At 41.2% G+C, this 23,367-nt stretch overlaps 1 protein-coding gene across 1 annotated transcript in view; it reads right to left on the minus strand.

The window, feature by feature from the left end:
- Nucleotides 1-23,367, minus strand: part of ITGA8 (integrin subunit alpha 8) — a 181,795-nt gene that overhangs the window by 81,822 nt on the left and 76,606 nt on the right. Inside the window, exon 14 of the mRNA XM_037141295.2 lies at nucleotides 94-139. Within this exon, the coding sequence (XP_036997190.2) occupies nucleotides 94-139 (46 nt within the window). The remainder of the gene's footprint in view (nucleotides 1-93; nucleotides 140-23,367) is intronic.

The following is a 23,367-nucleotide window of genomic DNA, read 5'->3' on the forward strand; positions in this document are numbered from 1 at the left end:
GCCTTACGTCGTGCACCTGAAACTAAGATAATGTCAGGTGTCAATTATATCTCAATTAAAAACAACAACATTTGCATACCACCAACCACGTACCTATAAACAGCTACTTTTCCTGTTCCAAATGCACCCACAATTAGATCTAAAAAAGACAAAAACACAAAACACATGCATAAATTTTACAGAAACAATCTGAGCTCATCATCGCAAACAGCACGTAGAGCAGAGCATCCTGAAATGCCAACTGCAGAGTGAGAGCCACAACAATTACAGTAGCAAATTATACCTTTCTTAAGACATTTATTTAGAAAGGATATTGGAACTTTACTGTAATTGTTTAATATGACACGTAAACCAGTAGCTCTCGAACCCTTCTGGACTTAGGAAAGCCAACCTTCCAGAAATGCTTAAGAAACTCATCATAACACTACCTCTCCCATCCTCCAGAGTCAAGGCACATCCCTTAAGGAAACCAAAAGGGGAAAAAGCATGTGCAGACTGCCTACTGTGTACCAGACTCTGCAACATATTGTTTTATTATTCCCTTCCCAGCCACAACCCTATGAGGCAAGTCGTATTAGCAGCAGTGGGACACTTTTGTCGTCTTGACACAACCATTTGCTCTTTACAAATAGTGTGAATGGTGAGTATACTTTTGGCAAAGTGATCAGCAATATATGAAAAAAATAATCAGCATATCATTACAATGATCTTAAATAACAACAATGATAATAAATAACACATATTGGACATTTACCACAGGCTGGACATTTTTCTAAACAACTTATGTTACCTGATCCCTACCAAGAAGTTAGGAAGCCTCTATTATCAGCACAATTTTGCCTGTGAGTAATTTGAAGCTTGAGGAGGCTAACCTGTAAGTTTACTAAAGTTCACAACACTAGGAGGCAGCAGAGCTGGGTGGCAGCAGAGCCGGGTGACAGCAGAGCTGGGTGGCAGCAGAGCTGGGTGGCAGCAGCCCTGGGCAGCAGAGTGACCTTACTCTATTTGAGGGGTGACGCTCACCATGAGCTCAGCGACTGGCTGACATATGGGCAGAACTGTTTTTCTTCATTTAATTTATCACTGTTACTCTTGGTGAATACAATCAAATGAAAATAAAAATGACAACGACTAAGTATGCAGAATTCAGTTCAGAGGTAGAAGTGAGATTAGACGTGGTAAAAATAATGGGCACAGGAGAAAACTTAGAATATTGAAACTATAATTGCTCAATTCTAATAGAACAGAAGTGAAAAAGAAAAAAAGAAGAGGGGGGATACATTTGACCACTCCATACGGAAAAGTGATCAAGGAATTAAGTTGGTTTAATGGAGTTTTCATAGGGAAATGATTTGGAGTCACATTCCCTTGACACTTAGCTTTCCAGGACATAGCAATGGCATCAGGCTGCAAGTGGCTATGAATGTCCTCTGGAGGACCCTCTTGGATGGGCCGAGATGGACCACCCCTCAGGTGGGATGACCCCGGGGCACGTACCTCCCCATCTCCCAGATTCCCCGGGTGACACAGAGCCCTGGTTGCCCACAGTTCCAACCTCTTTACAATAGCCTGTCATTACACCTTCCTTCCCACACCTCTCCTCCCTACTCCCTTCGCAATGTTTTCTTGGGATTACTTCTCACAGAAATGCTTGCTTTTAATCCTTGTTTTTAAAATCTACTCTGGAAGAAGCTGACCAAAGTACAATAATTTTGGTTTAAAATGTTCATTTGTTTGTTTGCTTGCTTGCTTGTTTTAAAAAAACAGACTCAAACATCTTCATGGTGAAAACCACGGCCAGAACATCTCTGGTTTTATCCACACAGAGTCCAGTTCAGACAATAGCCCAGGATTAGACTCCAAAGCTCCGTATTTTAAAAGATGTGAGCACTGATGCTGAAGTAAGTCAAATGAAGGACATCAAAGGATCTTTGTATCCATGAGATTGAAGAACACACTAAGAAAAGGGCTACAACTTGGGCAGTGGGGCAATCTTAGACCATTTGAGGGGTCATGCTCACATTGTCCTCAGCGATTGGCTAATACATAGGGTTCAGATCTTTGAAGCCAGAAGCCAAAGTTTCTAAGTCTACCATTTGGAAAAATCATATCATAACTTTGACTTTTTAACTATTTTCACTTTTTTTCTGTTATATTAGTCTCTTCCAGTATATCAGTGACTTTTTACTATGTCAGAGGAAAAAGACCTACTGGCTTGAAGAAACATGAACTCTGCTCTTCCTGTGTAATCGTGGGCTCAGTGTTTAGACAACTGTACCCAGGTGGCCCTTGGCCTGAGCCTTATCTGTTGACATGACACCGGACAGAGGAGTTCCGTCATGAGAACCGATTCAAGAGAAACTGTGCGCTTTGTTTTTGGATCCAAATATTTATATACCAAGAGCATTTCCATTTTGTAAATAACGTGAATTGTAAGAAACAACTCTCTGGAAATGGCAAAAACGACTGGACAGCTCCTCCAGGGCAGAAATCTTTCTTCAGGTTTGCATGTCACAAATGCTTTATAGGATGGTACGGGGTGACATAAACAATCTTTGCATCCACAGTACCAGGCACAGAGCCAGACTCAGAGCAGGGATTTATAAATGCCTGTGAATTAGGGTGATAAGTAATGACAAGGTAACATCCTCAAGATGAGAGAAATGAAGGAATGAGACAGTTATTAACACAAGCTAATGTAAACTACAGTTAAATTCTGCTGGGTTTTTGCATGTGCGCTTGTAGGTATTTGGAGACATACACAAACACACAGACACACAGAGGCCCTATTTCAGAAAATTCTAGAGAGTAATATAGTGGCCGCACCATGACTAGGTTGTCACTAGAGATGATAAGCTGACAAACACCCTCCTCATGATCTCGGGCAGGAGGCCTTTTTCTTTAGAAACGTTAATTCCTGTGCCTCAGGGTGAGAATTTTCCTACTCTAGAAAAATAGAATAACTGGCACAAATAGGCCACAGTTTTTTTCATGAGAATGTGGCCACAGCCTTTCATAGGCCAAGAACACAGTTATCTACCACAAAAGTATGTTTTTCTTTTGAGACACCACCTTGGTATCGTGCCTGCTGGAACAGGCTGGAAGCACTGGTGCTCAAGACATTAAAAGTCTCCAATCTCCCTCGGGCAGGAGAATTGATCTGCTGATTTGTGTTCATAACCAGTTTGCCCTTCCAAAATATGATATGTTTTGATAAGTAGTATGTGGTTTCCATATATATATATATATGTATTATACATAATTTATACAGACATACAAGGTCTGTGTGGCAAAAGTCCAGCCATTGTTAGCATGATGAGGATGGTTTGGGTGACATCGATGTAACCTGGCAGCCAAGGAGAGTGGACTGGAATGTGCATGTGTGAACAATGGTGACTTTACTGCACTAGTCTGTGGGGACCATAGACGCTGTTGAGTGAGCATGTGTCCTGTGTGACTGTCACATTCAAAATGACTGAGTGAGTAGAGCAACAAATCTGCATCAGATTTTGCATTAAGCTTGAACATTCCTCCACATAAACTATTTGATGATTCCGAAGCTGCGGCTATGGGCACGTAGTGACTGACAGCTTCATCAGGATGATGTGCTGCTCATGCATCACGTCTCATGCAGAGATTTTTGGTGAAACATCAAACCACCCATGTGACTCAGCCCACCTACAGCCCAGATTTGGTGCCCTGTGACTTCTGGCTTTTCCCAAAACTAAAATCACCTTTGAAAGGGAAGACCATCCATGAGATTCAGTACAATATGACAGGGCAGCTGATGGCAATTGGGAAAACTGTGTGAGGTCCCAAGGTGCCTACTTTGAAGGGGACTGAGGCATCATTGTCCTCTATACGATGCTTTGTATCCTGTACCTTCTTCAATAAATGTCTCGATTTTTCATATTACATGACTGGATACCTTCTGGACAGACCTTGTATATTTACATTTGTGTACATATATGGGATAGGGCAAAAGCAGGTTTATAGCTGTTTGTATGGAAAAGTAATACAATAATAAATAAATAATAATACAAGAATAAACTGTGTGTTTTGAGTACTCACAACTATCACCTACTTTTGCCCCACCCTGTATCTATGCATACCTATACATACACACTTAAACGTATAATGTATAGGAATATACACACACATATTTTTTGGTTCAAATTAATGTTTTTTAATCCTCACTCAAGAATATGTTTACTGATATTTTTAGAGAGAGAATGACATCCATGTAATATAGAAACAGTGATCTGTTTCTATATGCCCCCGCCAGGGATCAAACCCACAGCCTAGGTATGTGCCCTGCTCGGGGATCAAACCAGCAACACTCTTGGCGTACAGGACAATGCTCTCACCAACAGAGTCACTCAGAAGGGCCAAATGAATGGTCTTATTTCCATCTTTCATTCCAGCAGGAGAAACCAAAGCACACTGACTGCTGTACATGGATATAGTTTAAATATAACAAGAAAAAATTTGAACGATGTACACTGAGGAAAGGAAAAGGATTTCTTTTCACACCAACCTTTTTTTGTGGTTTCTGAATAGGAGAAACTATGCATACTTTTTTCCAGTTTAATTCAGTACGAAGTAATACAACTTGTATGACCCATCATTTGTCTTTAAGCAAAAGACATATACATATATACACACAAACACCTACACACACAACTTTTTTTAACTTTGCGGTATTCTTTCATGTTTAGGAATTTAAATGACAATCAGAAAACAAAGAATTTTGGTACTAATATTTGGATTCATAACTCTGCAAACTTTCTCCTTCACTTCAAGACAACAGGTCTTATGCTATTACCTCATGTTTACTTTCTTACAGAAATTTCTTGAAGGCAGATTCTAAAAACCAACAAACAAAAACTGTGCCTTTCTTTGTACAAAGACACTTACCCATTTCTTTTCCTTTAGGAAAAAAATGGAAACTAAAATTGGTTCTTTCCTGTTAATCAAAAACAATTCTCAAAATGCTGGAGTACTTTGTTAGCACCTCACATTGCCTGAGAAACATGGTTTATTTTCCTTTTGGCTTTTGACGGAACAACTCAGTACTTTTAAGGATACAAAAAAGGGACATTAGCATCGATGCAGGATCAGTTGGCAAGAAAAAATAACCCTGAAAATGTGAGGTCATAAGAGATATATTACACCTCCGCTTTGTATTTCACTTCTCCAAAATTGTTATTTTTAAATGAAAAAGAAGAGCCAAGTTTTTAAAGTAGTAGTTGGACTACAGAGTCAGATTTCATCAGTCTATGAAGAAAATTCTGGAGTTGGAAGAAATTCTATTTGAAAACATCAGCCTTGTTTTGAGTGTAGAACTGATGTTTGGGTTTAGTTGGGCAGGGTGCAGGGAGGAGAGAATAAAAACTTCCTGGGGGAGAGCTGAAGGGAAGGGCAGCAGGAAAATCACCACGGCCACCCGAGAGCCACAGTTCATAAGCTCTGAGACTTCTCGTCTGCTGTCATCTCTTATCTCTCGTCTTGTTGAGAAATACTAATGCTGAAGTCTGTTGCACAAAATGCCATCAGGCAGCACCTTTTTTATGTTTGGAATTTTTAAAAATTAATATTTTAAAGTATTTTTATTGATTATGTTGTTACAGTTGTAACAGCATAATTTTTTCCTTGTGCATTTCTCCACCCGGTATCTCCCTTCCCTCCATCAATCTCCCCCCTCCTTAGTTCATGTCCATGGGTTGTGCATCTAAGTTCTTTGGCTTCTCCCTTTTCTATACTGTTCTTAACATCCCCCTATTTTGTTCCTACCAGTTTTGCTTCTTGATCCCTGCAACCTGCAACATTTCCTCTTTCCTCCCCCTTCCCCTGGCTCAGCTGACAACCCTCTAAATGATCCTCATACCTATGATTCTGTTCCTGTTCTGGTTGCTTGCTTAGTTTGTTTCTGTTTTTGTTTTTATTTTTTAAATTCAGTTGGTGGTTCTGAGTTTGCTGTCATTTTAATGTTCATAGTTTTGATCTTCTTTTTCTTAAATAAGTCCCTTTTTAACATTTCATATAATAATGGCTTAGTGATAGTGAACTCCTTTAGTTTTACCTTGTCTGGGAAGCACTTTTTTCTGCCCTTCTATTCTAAATAATAGCTTTGCTGAATAGAGTAATCTAGGTTGTAGGTCATGGCTTTGCATCACTTTGAGTACTTCTTTCCAGTCCCTTTTTGTGTGTGGTTTCCTTGAAGAAACCAGCTGACAGTCTTATGGGAACTCCTTTATAAGTAACTCTCTCCTTTTCTCTTGCTGCTTATAAGATTCTCTCTTTATCTTAACCCTTGGCATTTTAATTACAATGTGTCTTGGTGTGGTCCTCTTTAGGTAAATTTTAGCTAAAAATCTGACCAAGGTCAAAAGAGCAGTGAAAAAAATGAAGGAAGATGTTTTTAATATATATGACATCAAATGTGAGTATTTTGCAATGATTAAAAGACTGGTGCCTAGTAAAAAATAAAGATTAACTGTTATTATAAACCTTAATTCATAATAGAAACTCACAAATTAATAATAAAACTATAAACATTCTAATACAAAGATTATAAATAGGCAATTAATAGCTATGATCAATAAATATATGGAAAGGTTTTCAACCTCATTAATCATCAGGAAATATAAATGAAAGGAATAAGGAGATATCATTTTTGACCTTTCAAATGAGAAAAGATATAAAGATTAGTACAAGGCACTATTGGGTAGAAAGCCAAGGACCAACAACTGATGCTCTGTTTGTGGGAATATCAACTGGTCCAGTTTTTAAAAATTTAATAAAATTTATTGGGGTAATATTGGTTAATAGTATTATGTAAGTTTCACATGTATGATTTTTTTATTTTTTAAATATATTTTATTAATTATGCCATTACAGTTGTTCTATTTCCCCCTTCATTCCCCTCCACCCTGCACACCCCTCCCCCACCATTCTCCCCTTTAGTTTATGACCATGTGTCTCAAGTTCTTTAGATTTTATATTTCCCATACTATTCTTGCCCTCCCCCCTATTTTCTACCTACCATCTATGCTACTTATTTTCTGTACCTTCTCCCCTCTTCTCCTTCTCCCACTCCCCTGTTGCTAACCCTCCATGTGATATTCATTTCTATGGTTCCCCTCCTGATCTAGCTGTCCTCTAGTTTGCTTTTGTTTTAGGTGTGGTTGTTACTAACTGTGAGTTTGCTGTCCTTTCACTGTTCATCTTTTTTATTTTCTTTTTCTTAGATAAGTCCCTTTAACATTTCATATAATAAGGGCTTGGTGATGATGAACTCCTTGAATTTGATCTTATCTGAAAAGCACTTTATCTGTCCTTCCATTCTAAATGAAAGCTTTACTGGATAGATCAATCTTGGATGTAGGTCTTTGGATTTCATGACTTGGAATACTTCTTTCCAGTCCCTTTTGCCTGTAAGATCTCTTGAGAAATCCGCTGACAGTCTGATGGGAACTCCTTTGTAGGTGACTGTCCCCTTAGCTCTTGCTGCTTCTAGGATTCTCTCCTTCATTTTAGTCTTGGCTAATATAATTATGATGTGCCTTGGTGTGTTCCTTCTTGGGCCCAACTTCTTTGGGACTCTCTGAGCTTCCTGGATTTCCTGGAAGTCTATTTCCTTTGCCAGATTGGGGAAGTTCTCCTTTATTATTTGTTCAAATAAGTTTTCCACTGGTGGCTGTTCCTCTTCCCCTTCTGGTACCCCTATAATTTGGATGTTGGAACGTTTAAAGATGTCCTGAAGGTTCCTAAGCCTCTCCTCATTTTTTTGAATTCTTGTTTCTTCATCCTTTTCTGTTTGGTCATTTTTTTCCTCCTTCTGGTCCACTCCCTTGTTTTGTGTCCCAGTTTCCTTTCCATCACTATTGGTTTCCTGTGCATTTCCATTCATTTCAACTAATTTAGCCTTCATATGTTCCTCTAATTTGTGACTAAAATCAACCAGTTCTGCGAGCATCCTGATCACCAGTGTTTCGAACTGTGCATATGATAGATTGGCTATTTCTTGGTTGCTTAGAGTTATCGGCTCTGGGGCTTTGAGTTTTTCCTGAGCCATAAGGATTTGGTCTGTTCTCGCCTCTTACGTATGAGGGGCGGAGCCCTAAGTGTTCCCCAGGGTGGGGCAACTCAGTCGCAGGGTTGTGACGCTGTATGTGGGGGCGGGGTCAGAGAGAGACAATGGCGGTTCCCTCTGCTGTTTCCTGCTGCTGGGGCCCGTGCAGTCCATCTCACTGCTAGCTCCTTCACCGGTTTATTTGCGCGTGAATGTGTGACCTCAATCAGCCTTCAATGGGTCTGCCAGCTTCTCCACACCTGGGATCTGCCCACGGCTGCTGGCGCACCTGGGTCGCGTGTCCCGGTAGGTCTGGTTGGATCTTTCCTGCCTGACCCCACTCTGCTGCTGGCTCTGCCCCTCTTACCCGTTTGTCTGAAGGGTTCGTTGTTGTCAGACTTCCATGTAGTTCAATTTTCTGTGGTTTGGCTGCATTTTTGTTGCTAAAACTTTGTTGTTTTTGAACTTGGTTGTGCTAAAGGTGCAGTGCTTCCACCTACGCCTCCATCTTGCCAGAAGTCTCTGATTCTTTTTTTCTTAATTGCTTTATATATTTTTATTTTTTAATTTCTTTTCAAAAAGTTTTAATATTTTTATTGTTGTATTTGCACCTGTGTATTGCATTACGTGCTCACCACCCTAAGTCCAGTCTCCTTCTACCATCATATATGTGACCCCTTTACCCTCCCTCTCCCTTCCCCGCTGATACCCATTGTACTGCTATCTGTGTCTAAGAGTTTTTGTTCATTGCTTTCTGTTTTATCTCCCACGTATGAAGTGAGATCATATGGTTCTTGTCCTTTTCTGTCTGGCGTATCTCAGCATGATGTTCTCAAGATGCACCCATGTTGTCTCAAATGGCAGTGAGTCATCTTTTCTCACGGCTGAGCAGTGTTCCATTGTATGTATGGACCACAGCTTCTTTATCCCTCCTCTGCTAAAGGACACAGGTTATTTCTATGTCTTGGCTATTGTGAATAATGCTGCAATGACAACAGGGTACATGTATCTTTATAAATAAGTATTTTCAAATTTTCAGAAGAGAAATTGCTAGGTCATAAGGTACATAGCTCTATTCTTAATTTTTTTAGGAAACTTCATATTGTTTTGCCTAAAGCTCATAAAGTAGCAATTTTCATTCCCACCAGCATTATACAAGTGTTCCCTTTTATTCACATCGTCTCCAAAACTTGTTCTTTCTTGTCTTATTGATGATAACCAAGAGGTGGTATCGTCATTGATTTGCATTTCCCTAATAGCTAGTGGGACTGAGCATCTTTTCATAGGTCTTTTGACCACCTGTATGTCTTCTTGGGAAAAGTGGCACAATTTTCTTAAGAGGTAGTTTGGTGACACATATGGCAATGCAAACCTTATTGACTGGCATTTGCACTTCTAGGTATTTATCCTTGGGAAACATTGAACAACGACGCAACGGTGTATAAAACAAAAGGTAGCTCTCTAAACATGTTAAATACACTAATTCCTCTGTTACCACAATCTTAGGTGTGGAGGACAAGCTTTAAACCCAGGCCTTCTGGCTACAGAGCCCCCATATTGAACTATTTTTCCATGCTGCCTCCCAGGAGCATATCTACAGGCTATTTTTTCTCTTAAAAAATTAAAAGTAAGGTCTATTTTACATACAGTAAATTTCATTCTTTTTCAATATTCTGTTCTGAGAGCTTTGATAAATGCATCTGGTATTGTAACCACCCCCACCACATTCCAGAAGAAGACAGTGCCATCATCCAACAGTGGAACTGTCTTCTTCCAGCATCCAACGCTCCCCATGCTGCTTTGTAGTGATGCTCATGCCCACCTCCACCCGAGCCTCCATATTTACTCATCTGTTCTCCAGAACAGCATATAATGGAGGCACACAGTGTACAGCCATTTAGTTCTGGCCTTTTTTACCCAGCTTAGTACCCCTGCCATGCATCTGTGATGTTGCATGTATCCAAAGTTCATTCCTTTTCATTGCTGAGTTGTATTCCACCGTGCAGATAGCCCACAGTTTGTATATCCACCTCTGGCTAAGGGGCAGAAACAGTTTCCAGCCTTTGGACTGTCACTATAAAGATTTGTTGGCAGGTTTTTGTGCACCAATAATCTGATTTTGATATGTAAATTGTCTTTTGTTGAATCTCTAACACTTTGAAGCCTCTTTTAAATGCAATGCTTTTATTTCAAATGGAAAATTACCTAGTAGAGTAAAAAATTAGGAATTCTAAATTTCAGTTCACTTTGCCACTGGCTTCCTAATGACTCTGGACAAGTCACCATCCATTGCCAAATCTCTGGTGAAGTCCTCAAGCTTCCTGATGGGAGAGCCAAGAGTTCAGTGGAATTGGACAGGGTCCCATGACTGAGCTCCCTCTGCTCTGATTTATAATCCAGGACTTGCCTTTGTCTCTTGAGTCAGCTTTGTTCCTTCAGGGTTTGGCTCTTCTCTTGTCTCTACGGTGGGACAGCCCCTTTCTGGCTCTGTCCCTGGCTTAACCAGACATGGACATCAGCCTGCTCACCTCCAGGATTCAGCTGCCTGAACTCACAGTCCACATATTGCTGGCTCCCCTCTCAGCACTGATGATGCTCACAGCTCCCAGCACATCCTGTGGGCACTTCTCATCCAGGCTGTCTCTGCTAAGCCCCTTCCCGAATGAATGAAGGTTGTCAAGTCTTTTACCTGGATCCACCCATGACCTGCTCACTTGCATGCAAGGATGATGTTAAGAGGAATGAAGAAATTAAAGATAATGTGTGAAAAGATGGTGTTAAAGATGGTGTGCAAACATGGCAACGTTGACTTGTAAGTGGATTATGAAATTGGCTTACATGTCTGGTACTGGAAAAAGAGCCCACGTCCGTGGGAAGCAGGCATTTAGACAAGGCTCTTAGACAAGTCTCCAGAGTTTGGCAAATGTGTTCATCTAAAAATAGAGGCAGCCTTTCTTCCTTGCGTTTTTATTGCAACATGCAAAATATTAACTGAGAGGAAGGTTATGAGTTGAGGAAGAAATGTTTGAAAAAAAAAAGCGTGATTTTATCCCCAAAAGTAATAATCCTAACGATCTGTCTGAAATGCTTCCAAATGAACTCTGAAGAAAAACATTTATGAGTTGGAACATGGTATTAGGTTGCAACATTCTAATTTACTTGGGGTTTATTTTCCTTTCAAAAAATCCCACAAAAAAATTAGAGTGAAATATCAAACAACAAGTCTGCCGTAAGAAAATAGCTTTTAAAAATATGTTATTAGCGTCCTGTGGCTGCAGGAGTCCCCTCTGCATCTCCCATTGCCTGATGCTCCCTTGATGCATTCCACGTCACTGCACCTAAGGCATTTCACTTTGTCCGTGTCGTGGCCACAATTATAATGTGTGCTGTCCAGTCAGCTGCTCAGCGTCCTGGAGAAAACTGTGTTTGTTTAGGACCAGTTCCACTTATAGTGGCTGCTTGTTGGGAATGACTGCACACAAGACACCAGAAAGGCCTGCTGTCTCACAGTCGCTCCCCCTCTCTCCTGCCTGACAGGTAAAATCCTATCATTGAATCATTATAGGACTTTGAGGGTTTGCTAAGCATTCTGGACTGAACTGTGTCTCCTCAGAGTTTGTATTCTAATAAACCCCCCAGTACCTCAGAATATGACTCTACTTGGAGATAAGGACTTTAAAGAGTTCATTAAGTTAAAATAAGGTCTTTAAGGAGGGCTCTAATCTAATCTAACCTGTGTCTTTATGAGAAGAAGAGATTGGACGCAGACACAGGGGGAAGACTGTGAGGACACAGAGGAACCTGGCCATCTGCAAGCCAGGGAGGGAGGCCTCGGAAGAAACCAACCCAGCCCATACCTCGGATCTTGGATTTGCAGCCTCCAGAAATGTGAGGAAGTAAGTTTCTGTTATTTGAGTTACTCAGTGTGTAACTGAGTAACTCAAATAACTACGGCAACTCTAGCAAACTGATACACTCAGATACAGGAGATCCTCAAATAATGCCATTTTGTTCAGCATTGATGAGATGCCCTAGGAACTTGTCTACATCAACAGCTTACGGTAAAATTGGTTTTGCTATCTTTTTGCTGAAGTTCCAAAAACCTAATGAAGACATTAAGTAAAGGCTTACTGAACAAATTCATAGAGTAGCAAAGGAGGTGAGAGAAAAAAGGAAGACATTTATGCCGTGGTTTCCTATACTGGGCACCCTCATTCAGCAGCTCATTGAACACCCACCATAAGCCAAGTCTTGTTCCAGCTGCCAAGGATTCAGCAGTGAGCCAACCAACACATCCCCTACCCCCGAGGTACCCAGTCTATTGGTCAGCTCTCCCAGGGAGCTTGTTAAGAATGCCGACCAGCACCCACTGAATCAGAGGCCCTGGGTGCCACCTACTGCCCTGGATAACTTATATCTTAGATTTTTCCTCGCTGCACATTTGAGGAAAGGAAATAAATAGTGTAAGTTTCTATAGCTGATATAGAGGAGCACTTGGGACAGAAAGAAAAGGAAGCCAGGAATGAGAGGGGCTGAACATCCCTGAAATGACCTTCGCCTACATCCCAATCTGGCCTAAGGCTGCTCTGTTGTTAGGGTTGGTCGTTTTTAGGGAACCAGATACTAATAATGTCATCGCAGGAAAACGTCAATGAGAAAATACAAAATGACAGCCATGTAGAAAGAAGAGCGTTACATGAACGACGTTCGCAAGTAGAAAAAACTGAAGAGAATTTTGTTGCTCTGTTAGTTATTTTAAAAATATCTCCTTCCTTATAGCCTAGGAAGCTTTAGGCATAAATGACCTAAGTCATTGCCTTAAGGCACTAGGTGTGGAGCCAAGAGCCTGGACCTCAGCATTAGGAATTGCCTCCGGTCTTTCCCACATGCATTTGGTGGGTAGTATTAAGAAATAACAACATTTGACTACATACAGTTCCTCACAGTTGGCCCATCACCTTCCCAGCAATGGTGTGATGGCCATTTTCTTTCCTGGCTGGAGAAGCTGAGGTTCAGAGATGAAAGTGGTGTGTGTCCAGGCTACAGAGCTAACAAATGATGGGTGAAGAAATGAGAATATGGGTCCCCTGACTGCCAGGGTGGTGCTGGTTCTAGCCTGCTAACGACTGGTTTTCCTGTTCTAGCAGCTTGAACAGCAATCGACATTTAAATGTCCAGTGAAGACAGAGCTGGGGTCAAGGGTTCTGCTTGTCAGGAATGAATGCACCACCTTGAGAGGTACCTCCAGGGCCCCAGGAGAGGGTGTCGAAGTTTATTTTAAAGGGCATCATCTTTATGTACACTTCCATTCTTAGTCAGCACAGAAGTAAAATCAATCACTAGATTTATATAGAGTTGGAAGACAGAGGCCAGGTACAGAGAGAGGACAGCAACAGTTTATATGACAAGGTGTGTGGCTGTGAAGAAATTTCATTCATTCATTCATTTAACAAATATTTACTAGGTGTCAGCCACTGCTTTGGGTGCTAGGGATCCCACAGTGAGCAAACCCAAAGCCAGTGCGTGCCATCCACTAATAAAATGTCCAGCCCAATGGGGCAAATAATCACACAAATCACACAAATGTATAATTCAATCTGGATGTTTTTAGAGGAAGGACAGCAGTCAGGGAAAGCTTCCTGAGGAAGTGACATTTGAACTGAGTTCCTAAATGGGAAGTGAACTCCGGGAAAATGTCCAGGGTGTATGAAGACGGAAGGGAAGCTTCAAGTAAAATACACTAAAATATGGCTTTTAAATTGCATATTAATAAATTAAAATGACTCACAGAAAGAACATGCAGGGGGAGGTCAGAAATAATGTGGAAGTTCTAAGACAAAGGAACTTATTCTGACTCCTCCACATCCTCCCGTCCCCTCCCTGCCCCCACAGCAAGGCAGCAAGTTTTTAACTAGATCTTTAAAAGTAGGGTCAAGTGTAGATGATACCCCACCCTATTTGCCTTGGGTTTCGGAAAGAAGCCAGCTTCTAGGATTGAGTGTTTGGAAGGCAGTGACTTCCCAGCTTCTGGTCCAGCATGTAAGAAGCCTGGAAATCGTCACTCTGTCCTAACAAGTAAAAAGTTGAACGAACTGTAAAATCAACAACTCTTAGATACATAAGATAAGTGAGGTCACGGCAAAATGCTGCCCCCCAAACTGAAGACACTGACAGGCAAACACAGAGAATCAGAACTTATCAGAGCAGCAATCTCCATGGGAACCAGGCAGGAGAATCTGGACTGTGATTGGCAAATATTGCTGCACGCTCAGGGTGGCCAACTTTGAGAGTCAAAAACTCCAGGGGGATCAAGTCACCAGGTGTGGGGGGCACAGCTTTCACATTTTACCTCCTGGATCTCTGCCAGGTAGTCACAGTGAATGTCAGAAACCCCCTGGGTGGGTGTAGCCAGAAAAGAAATGGTTTTGACATAAGCCAGAGCACTCTGTTCTTTTGAACAAGGTCTGCCCTCACAGAGAATCTATTTAAACAGAGCCTAACTGACCTGGGGAAGGGAAATGCCCAAATCCAGCCCACTCTAGCCATCTTGTCCCACCCCTGCTTGGGGTGGGGGTACTGAGAAGCACATGTGAAGTTCAGAGTCCAGAGGTTGACTTAAGACTGAGACATAATCATAGGACTCTAAAACACTTCCCCTCCCATAATACCTACAACCACATCACTTATAGCAGTTCCTATACTCGGTACATCATGCTGGCTATCAAAAAATATTACAAGATATCCACATAAATAAACCTAAACACTGACCTTACAATCACCATAAAAATAAATGACTTACAGATATAAATGTAAAACACAGAACCATAAAACTCCTAGAAGATAACCTAGGAGAAAAGGTCATACCTTACATGACCTTGGGTATGGTGATGACTTTTTAGATGTAACACCAAAGTCAGTCATGATCCATGAAAAGAAAAATTTAATAAGCTGGACTGTGTTGAAATTAAAAACTTTCTGTTCTGTGAAATAGAGTGTTAAAAGAATAAGACAAGACACAGACTAGGAACAAATATTTGCAAAAAAACACATGGATAAAGGATGTTATCCAAAATATACAAATAACTCTTAAAGCTCAAGAATGAGAAAACAACCCCATTGAAAATGGGTCAAAGACTTTAACAGACACTTCACTGAAGAATATCTACAGAGGTTAAATAAGCACATGAAAATATGCTCACATTATATGTAAGTCATCGGGGAAATGCAATGTAAAACACAGAGATACCACCACACACCTATTAGGGTGGCCCAAACCCCACACACTGACAACACCACATGCTGGAGAGGACGTGAAGCAGTAGGAACTCTCATTCACTGCTGTGGGAACGCAAATGGCACAGCCACTTTGGAAGACAAGTTTGATCAAAGCAAAATATGATCTTGCCATACATCCCAGCAATCTCACTCCTTGGTATTATCCAAAGGAGCTGAAAATATATGTCCACACAAAAAAACCTGCAACTCTGCACATGGGTGTTCATAGCAGCCTTATTCAAAATTGCCAACACCTGGCAGCAACCGAGATGTCCTTGAGTAGGCAAACACATCAAGGAACTGTGGTCCGTCCAGGCAGTGGAGTGGTATTCAGCACTAAAGAGAAGCGAGCTGCTAAGCCATGAAAAACATGGAGGAACCTTAAATGCATATTACTAAATGAGAGAAGCCAGCTTGAAAAGGTATATACTTTATAATTTCAACTATGTGCCATTTGGAAAAGGCAAAAGTATGACACAGTGTAAAGAACAGTAGCAGGCAGGGGCTGCAGGGGAGAAGGGATGAGTAGGTGAGACACGCTCTGTAAGATACCATGATTGTGGCTACACGTCACTATGTATTCGTCCAGACCTATGGAATATACAACACTGATAATGAATCCTAATGTAAACTATAGACTTTGGGTGGTAAGAGTGTGTCGATGTAGTTCATCAATTGTAATAAATGTCCCACTGGGGTAGGGGATATTGATAATAGGGGAGGCTTTCCATGTGTGGGGGCTGGGGATATATGAGAACTCTGTACTTTTGGTTTAATTTTTCTTTGAACCTAAAAGTGCTTTAAAAAATGAAGTCTATTAAAATAAACTTAAACTGAGCCCTGGCTGGTGTCACTCAGTTGATTGGGCATCATCCCACGACCCAACAGGTCACCTGTTCATTTCCCAGGCACTGCAAACCAAAAGGTTACTGCTTTGACTCCCTCTAAGGGTACATGCCAGGGTTGTGGGTTTGGTCCGGGTGGGGTATGGGAAAGAGGCAGCCAATGGGTGTTTCTCTCTCACATCAGAGTTTCTCTTCCTCTCTTTCTCCCCCACTTCCCTTCTCTCTACAATCAAGAAAAGAATAAAAAAACTTAAACTGACAGATGATATATAGTAGCCATATGGTTAGATTTATTTTATCTGGTGACTTATTTACTACTTACAAGTAGGATATGATTTGAATCTGTTGAGGACCGAAACTGGGTTAAGTATTTATGAAGAGTTCAATCTTATTTGTTAACAGTTTTATTTTAGAAGCTGTTCAGGTGTATGAAGAGAGGCAATTTAGGTATTTAAGGGAATTCTAATCTAATTTTAAAGTCATTAATATCCAGCCTTAAATGTAAGATACAATTTTAAATTGTGCTGCTATGAACATTGGGGTGCATAGGTATTTTCGGATTGGTGGTGTTTCAGGGCTCTTAGGGTAGAATCCTAGCAGTGGAACTGCTGGATCATGAGGCAGTTCCATTTTTAGTTTTCTGAGGAAATTCCATCCTGTTTTCCACACTGGCTGCAGCAGTCTGCATTCCTACCAACAGCACACTAGGGTTCCCTTTTCTCCACATCTTCTCCAACACTTGTTTGTTGATTTGTTAATGATGGCCATTCTGACTGGTATGAAGTGGTATCTCATTGTGGTTTTAATTTGCATCTCTCTGATGACTAGTGTGCTGGAAGCAACCTAAGTGACCATCAGTAAATGAGTGGATCAAAAAACTATGGTACATTTACACAATGGAATTCTATGCAGCAGAGAGAAAGAAGGAGCTCCTATCCTTTGTGACAACATGGATGGAACTGGAGAGCATTATGCTAAGTGAAATAAGCCAGGCAGTGAGGGACAAATACCATATGATCTCACCTTTGACTGGGACATAATCAACAAAACAAACAAGCGAGCAAAATATAACCAAAGACGCTGAAATAGAGAACAGGCTGACAGAGACCAGAGGGGAGAGGGGAGGGAATTTCAGGGGAAAAGGGGAAGGATTCACAGGAACAAGTATAAAGGACACATGGACAAAACCAAGGGGGAGGGTAGAAGCAATGTAGGGAGGCAAGATTGGCTGGGGTGGCAGGGGGGTGGGGTGGGGTGGGGAGAAAATGCAGACAACTGTAACTGAACAACAATAAAGTAATTTATATATATATGGCACAATTTAAAAATACGGATGGCCTCTTCAAAGTTAAACCAGAAATGAAGCAGAAGATGATGGTGTTCACAGATCTTCACATCAGAATAAACAAAATAGAAATATCTGTTTTAGAGACATGATTCTCCAAAGTTTGATGCCTTCATTTAAAGCTGAAGAAATAACATCTTCATATTATGCCACTGAACCTGAAAATGACTGTTGTTAATCTTTGTTTTTTCTGTCATAAATGCAGTTGTGAGTATATAGACAACAGTCATTCTCAACCTGGATCTGTAAATTTCTGAACTGAAACAGAAGACCGTGTATCCAGGTTCCCCTTGGAATGCTATCCAAAAATAGGGTGTCAGTGCGCTGGCGCCTGGCTGCGAAGTCGCAGGAGGGTACGCCCGCTTCATCTCAGTTGTGCATACAGCAATTATACAATTCAACACATGGCTTGGAATCAGCCATGGTAGGAATATTTACACAATGGAAATTGGTAAATGCTACAGATTTGGGCTTTTGTTCCCTGCAGATCTGCTTGTTAAACATCTACCTACACCCCTCTGAATACAAAGGTCTTTTCCAGGTTGAAGGCACAGGCAGTGGGATCTCTTGGGAAGTGTGCAGAATGGCTCCCAACCATCTCTCTGAAGCCTGGGAGGCTGGTTACTTACCCACCAGATCTCGTCCTCAGGGGGCGCTGAATGTGGTCCTGGGGCCGGCTATCCCCAAACATCATCACGCATTGCAGCAGTGGTATCACTGTTGCACACACCTGGGTCAGTGCACTACTCTTACCTGGGGCACTGTAATGGATTTTGACCTCAACTTTCTTTTTCATTGTGACTCATTCTGCTCATTGCTAAAGGCTGAAGTTCTTTTTTATTATTTTCATAACAAAATACCAACTATTCCACATGCTTCATCTCAGTTGTGCATACAGAAAAAGACCTCTTTTTTCTTACATTAAAATTGCAATTAATAAATGTACAAGGAATAATGGACATAGAAAATTGTAATTAGGTAGTAATAATTGTTGCAAGGGAGAATCATCAGCAGATGCTAAGATTAGTGAATAATGAGATAATGAGGGGAAAAAACCCAGGATGTTTGCATAGTATCTCTAAGGCAGGGGTGTCAAACTCATTTTCACCGAGGGATGTATCAGCCTCACGGTTGCCTTCAAAGGACCGAATGTAATTTTAAATCCTTAACTGTTAAGGAATAGTTACATTTATACAGTCTTAAAATTATTTCAGCCCTTTGAAGGCAACTGCAAGGTTGACGTGTTTCCCGGTGAAAATGAGTTTGACACACTTGCTCTAAGGATACCTGTTATTACAAAGAAAAAATAGTAACCTTACAGTGAAAAACCTGGTTGATATCAAAGTGCAGAAAAGACACTAGACACCATGTATTTCCAGCTATGATGCCTGAGCAGGGCACAGCATTGGTTGTGTGGTATTCTTGCCAAAAATGCAAACACCAGACAAATCTAAATTCAAGGACATGCTTCAGAATGTCTATCCATATTCTTCAGCAAAGAGCACAAAGCAGTAAAGTCATGACAGCAAAGAGAGATCAAGGGACCATCACAGATCGGAGGAGACTGAGGAGACATGACAACCAAATGGGATGTGAGATCCCAGACCGGACTCTGGATGAGAAAAATAACACTAGTGCAACCAATGGCAAAATTCTTTCAGAATTTCTTACAGTTCTGTAGATGAGTTCATAGCTAAGTGTGCTATGGTTATATACTATGTTAATGTTATGGAAGCTAGGAGAATGGTTTATAGGACTCTACTAGTTTTGTAACTTTTCTGTCAGTCTAAAGTTATTTTGTAGAAAAAGTTATGAAAAAAATCTTATATGTTTCATTAAATCCATTTTCCCCCAAAATAGGGCCCTAATAATCTACCCAATTTTACATAGAAGTCTGGGGAGATAGTAAATTTAGATCTTGGCTTATAGAATCAAAGTTTAGAGTTTAAAAAGACCCTTGGAAAAGCAGCCCTGACATCCACATCACTTTCGGGTGAAAACAGCAAGGCGGGGAGGGCTACCGAAGTCACGCCGTCTTGGGGGAGCCAGTCTGAGACCCTTTCACCACCACTCACCTGTACTGCTCTTCCTGACACTTTGATGGAGTCAAGTCCAAGAACTCTTTCTATTCATTGATTCAATTTAATCTAAAGTCACAGGTCCTTTTTAACTTTATTTTTATTGTTGACACTATTACAGCTGTCCCCATTTTCCCCACCTCTGCCCACCTCCACCCTGCGCCCCCTCCCTCTGGCTGTCACCAAACTGCTATTGGTGCCCACGGGCCATCGAATCTGTTCTCTGGCTCATGCCGTCACCTTCTTTCATGCAGTCTCCCCTCCCCCATTACAAGGTCTTTTTGTAAAAAATGTAATACTCTAATGTCTAATGTGTTTATAATAAAATGACGAACATCTTGCTTAAGAATATAATATTTTGCTTTTCATAAACACTTGAGTAGCGGCTTGAGAAGTGAAAATAAATTTCATATCAATTCAAAAGAGCTCAAGGTTTGATTAAATGCACTATTCTCTTTGGTTAAAGCCACCCTTTTATTTCTTTTCATGTGTAAGTCCTCTCTTGCTGGGTTGTTTGCACAAACACACATACACGGCACTTACTAAAACTAGAAAATGGGTCATTTCATTACATTTGGTATAATCGCCTGAGATGGCTTCATGGTTTCCTCATCATCTGTCGGGGGCCCGAGCAAGACAATGACAGCCTTGGCATTCGGCCCATGTTTTCCTCCGGTTTTTACTGCCTGTGTGATTTCTGCTCCTCAGCAAAACCCGCACATCCCTCCTCCACCCGCCAGGATCTGGACTATGCATTTAGCAGATGGCCTTGTTATACAATCATGTTTAACAGAATTAGACAAGATTGTTGAATTTCAGGGATTCCTGACCATCACAGCTGTTTCTTCTCTGAAATGCCTTCACTCAATTAATGTGTGTAAGATGCTCCTCTGGTCAACCCTAGTTTTCCAGTGAGGACCAGTATAGAAACCTGAACACATTTACTTTTTTGAATAGGAAAAAAATTTTGGTGCCAGCAATAAAAAATACTTATGACTCTTATTTATGTATGCATGCCAATGATAATATGAGGGGGGGACCCAGAAAAACTCAGAATTCTTTTTTGGAGTGTGGGCCCCTTATAGTACAGGCTTCTCCCACTAGGTGAATGTTTTAGGAACCCATCTGTATCAGTGTACCAGCTGGCATTGTTGTGAGAGGCTGCGTTCAGCTTCAGGGAATTTTATTTTTTGAAGACTCAACACTTTCACCCACTTCATCATGGGGTGATTTACCAGCGCACCTGCCCACACCATGCTGAGTGTCCAGCAGTGTTTGACCAAAATACAGTATAACGTCCGTGGCCCACCCTCTCCATTCACCTGATCTCACCCTGAGCAACTTGTTTTTGTTTCCCAATGAAAAAATTCTCAAAGGGAAACATTTTGCCAGTGTGGAAGGGGTGAAACAAAAATGGCAGAGGCACTAAAAGGCATCAAAATCGACAAGTTCAAAAACTGTTTTGAGCAGTGGAAAAAACATTTCAGTAGGTGCATTGCATCAAATGGAAAGTACTTTGAAGGTGACTGAAGTTTAAACATGCAAGAATAAATACATAATTTTTTATAAATAAATTCTGGTTTTGGGGGCCTCCCCTTATATTTATCATAAGAAGTCTAAAAACAATACCAAATGGTTAAGCTAGATATTAGGAAAATGATTCCAAATACTGTTTCTATAACAGAATCTCTATATTTTTACAACCGAGTCTCCCATGTCTATCCATTATACCCTACCTTTCTCGGGACACTGAACCAAAATTCCAGGGTCATTGTTAACATCGAGTCTTCCTCCCACCTGACCTCCTCCGTCTTCCATCGTAGCCCGTCATTACCAAGTCTTGTGTATTTTCCATTTACACTGTTTTGTCAGTTCCTTTCTTTCCATTGCCATTGTCATCATCCTAATTTGGGCTTCATTTATATGAAATTAAACACCCCCAAATGGCTAAGGGGTTGAGAGGAAGAGTTTTTTCCATTCCTGGTGCCCAGGAAAGCATAGTTTGAGAAATGGTGGAAGTCCTTTCCGCGTCATCTCCCGGGGGGATGGGTGAGTGGTGGAATTATACCACAGCCGGGCGGCAGCCTCACGGTAGCAGGGGACGCCTCCAGTGGGGACCCGGCCAGGGGAATAGTGTGAGTGGGTCTCAACCCAGCAGGGTCTCTGTAGCTATGTTCTTGCTGCCACAGTCCTACGTGCCTGGGGCAGGGGAAGTAAATGTCACACTCTAATTAAGCTTGGGGACTAAGGGAACTGAATAAGCATAATAAAATTATATAAATTAGTGTGCCTAAGAAAAAGAATAGCTCCGAAATATAGAATCTTGTTTTAAAATTTGATTGAAGAGCTGTCATTTATTAAACTGTGTTCTACATCATCTCATTTTAACCTAACCATACCATTTCATTCTATAAGCAATCTAATTTCATTTTTATACCAACATATAATCGTTTTACAGATAAGGAAACTGAGTCAGAGGAGTTAAGGAACTGTCTCAGTTGTACATGGTTAGGAAACAGTGGCATTAGGTTTTAAACCTGTCACCCACCCCCAGCAGCCTAGAAGGCAGGTTTTCAAAATCTTCAGTGGCCTTACATGTCTGAAAAGTTAAGTAGCTTTGACTCTGTTCATGTTCATCAGATTGATATCCCTTTCTATTATAAGCCATTTCACAATATTTTGTAAAAATAAAATAAAACATTTCCCAACCTAGAAAGCATAAGCACACACAGCCCGGCGAAGTGGGTATTAGCCCCGTAACACCAAAAAGAACACAGAAGCTCGGAGAAATCCAGGCTCTCCTCCACCTCCACACAGCTCATCATGAGGGATGGGGCCTGAAAGCCATCTGGTTCCGCTCTCCCTGCTCACAGGCACCCTGCCCCATGGTATTAAGTCTGGGTCTAGAAGTGGCTGCACAAGTCACTTTGGTGGGAATGGAGGCTTGAGAGCTAAATGGGATTCATTTGCAGAAAATTAGGAGAGTTACATGTCTACTTCCTGGCGTACGCCTACACGTTTCAAATCTGCTATGCTAGTTACCAGGCCTGGTTGCCCGCCTATAAGACAGTTTTCCTCTCAATAGGCCCCTGGGGATTTGGTGTCAATGTAAAAAGGCTTTTTGGGGGTGGCATTCTCTTTGCAAGAAGACAAGGATCAGGGAAAATGTTAAATAGGATCATAAATCACAAGAGACCTACATTCCCACTGAAGAGGCTGAATCGGGGCCAGAACCAGGTCTAATTAAGAGGAACTCTGAAAGCCTCAAGACTATCACAAGGGATCAAACTTCAACTCAGTGGCACTAATGGTCTCGCCTTAGCGGAGAACATTTGTTTGACAGACAGATGAATACACACCGCATTAACGTCATCGGTCACTACAAATTGAATCAGCCTCAGTAGATAAAGGTATTGACTAGCAAATGGCCTCAAATGACCTTTTTCTGATTGTTAAGAAGGACAAAAAAGACATACTTAAGAGGTAGCCTCTCTGTTCCCTGTCCTGCTCCCTTTTCTCCCCTCCCTCCTTGAAGGAAATGTTCCTGGAGGGAAAATCTGTTTCATAGTCCTCTCCTCCCTGGCCCTTTCTTAGGAGACTTCACGGGAAGTCAGTGGACTGGCTATTTACCTGATACACCCCTTATTTCCATGAACTTTGTCTGAGGCACAGCCTAATAAATAGCAATCACTTCTAAATAAACTGTTTGTCTACAACTGCAACCTAGGAGTTGAACGTCATTAATCACCC

The sequence above is a fragment of the Artibeus jamaicensis genome, unplaced genomic scaffold (assembly GCF_021234435.1).
Source record: "Artibeus jamaicensis isolate MK-2021 breed Jamaican fruit bat unplaced genomic scaffold, CSHL_Jam_final contig_426, whole genome shotgun sequence".
Classification (NCBI taxonomy): domain Eukaryota; kingdom Metazoa; phylum Chordata; class Mammalia; order Chiroptera; family Phyllostomidae; genus Artibeus; species Artibeus jamaicensis.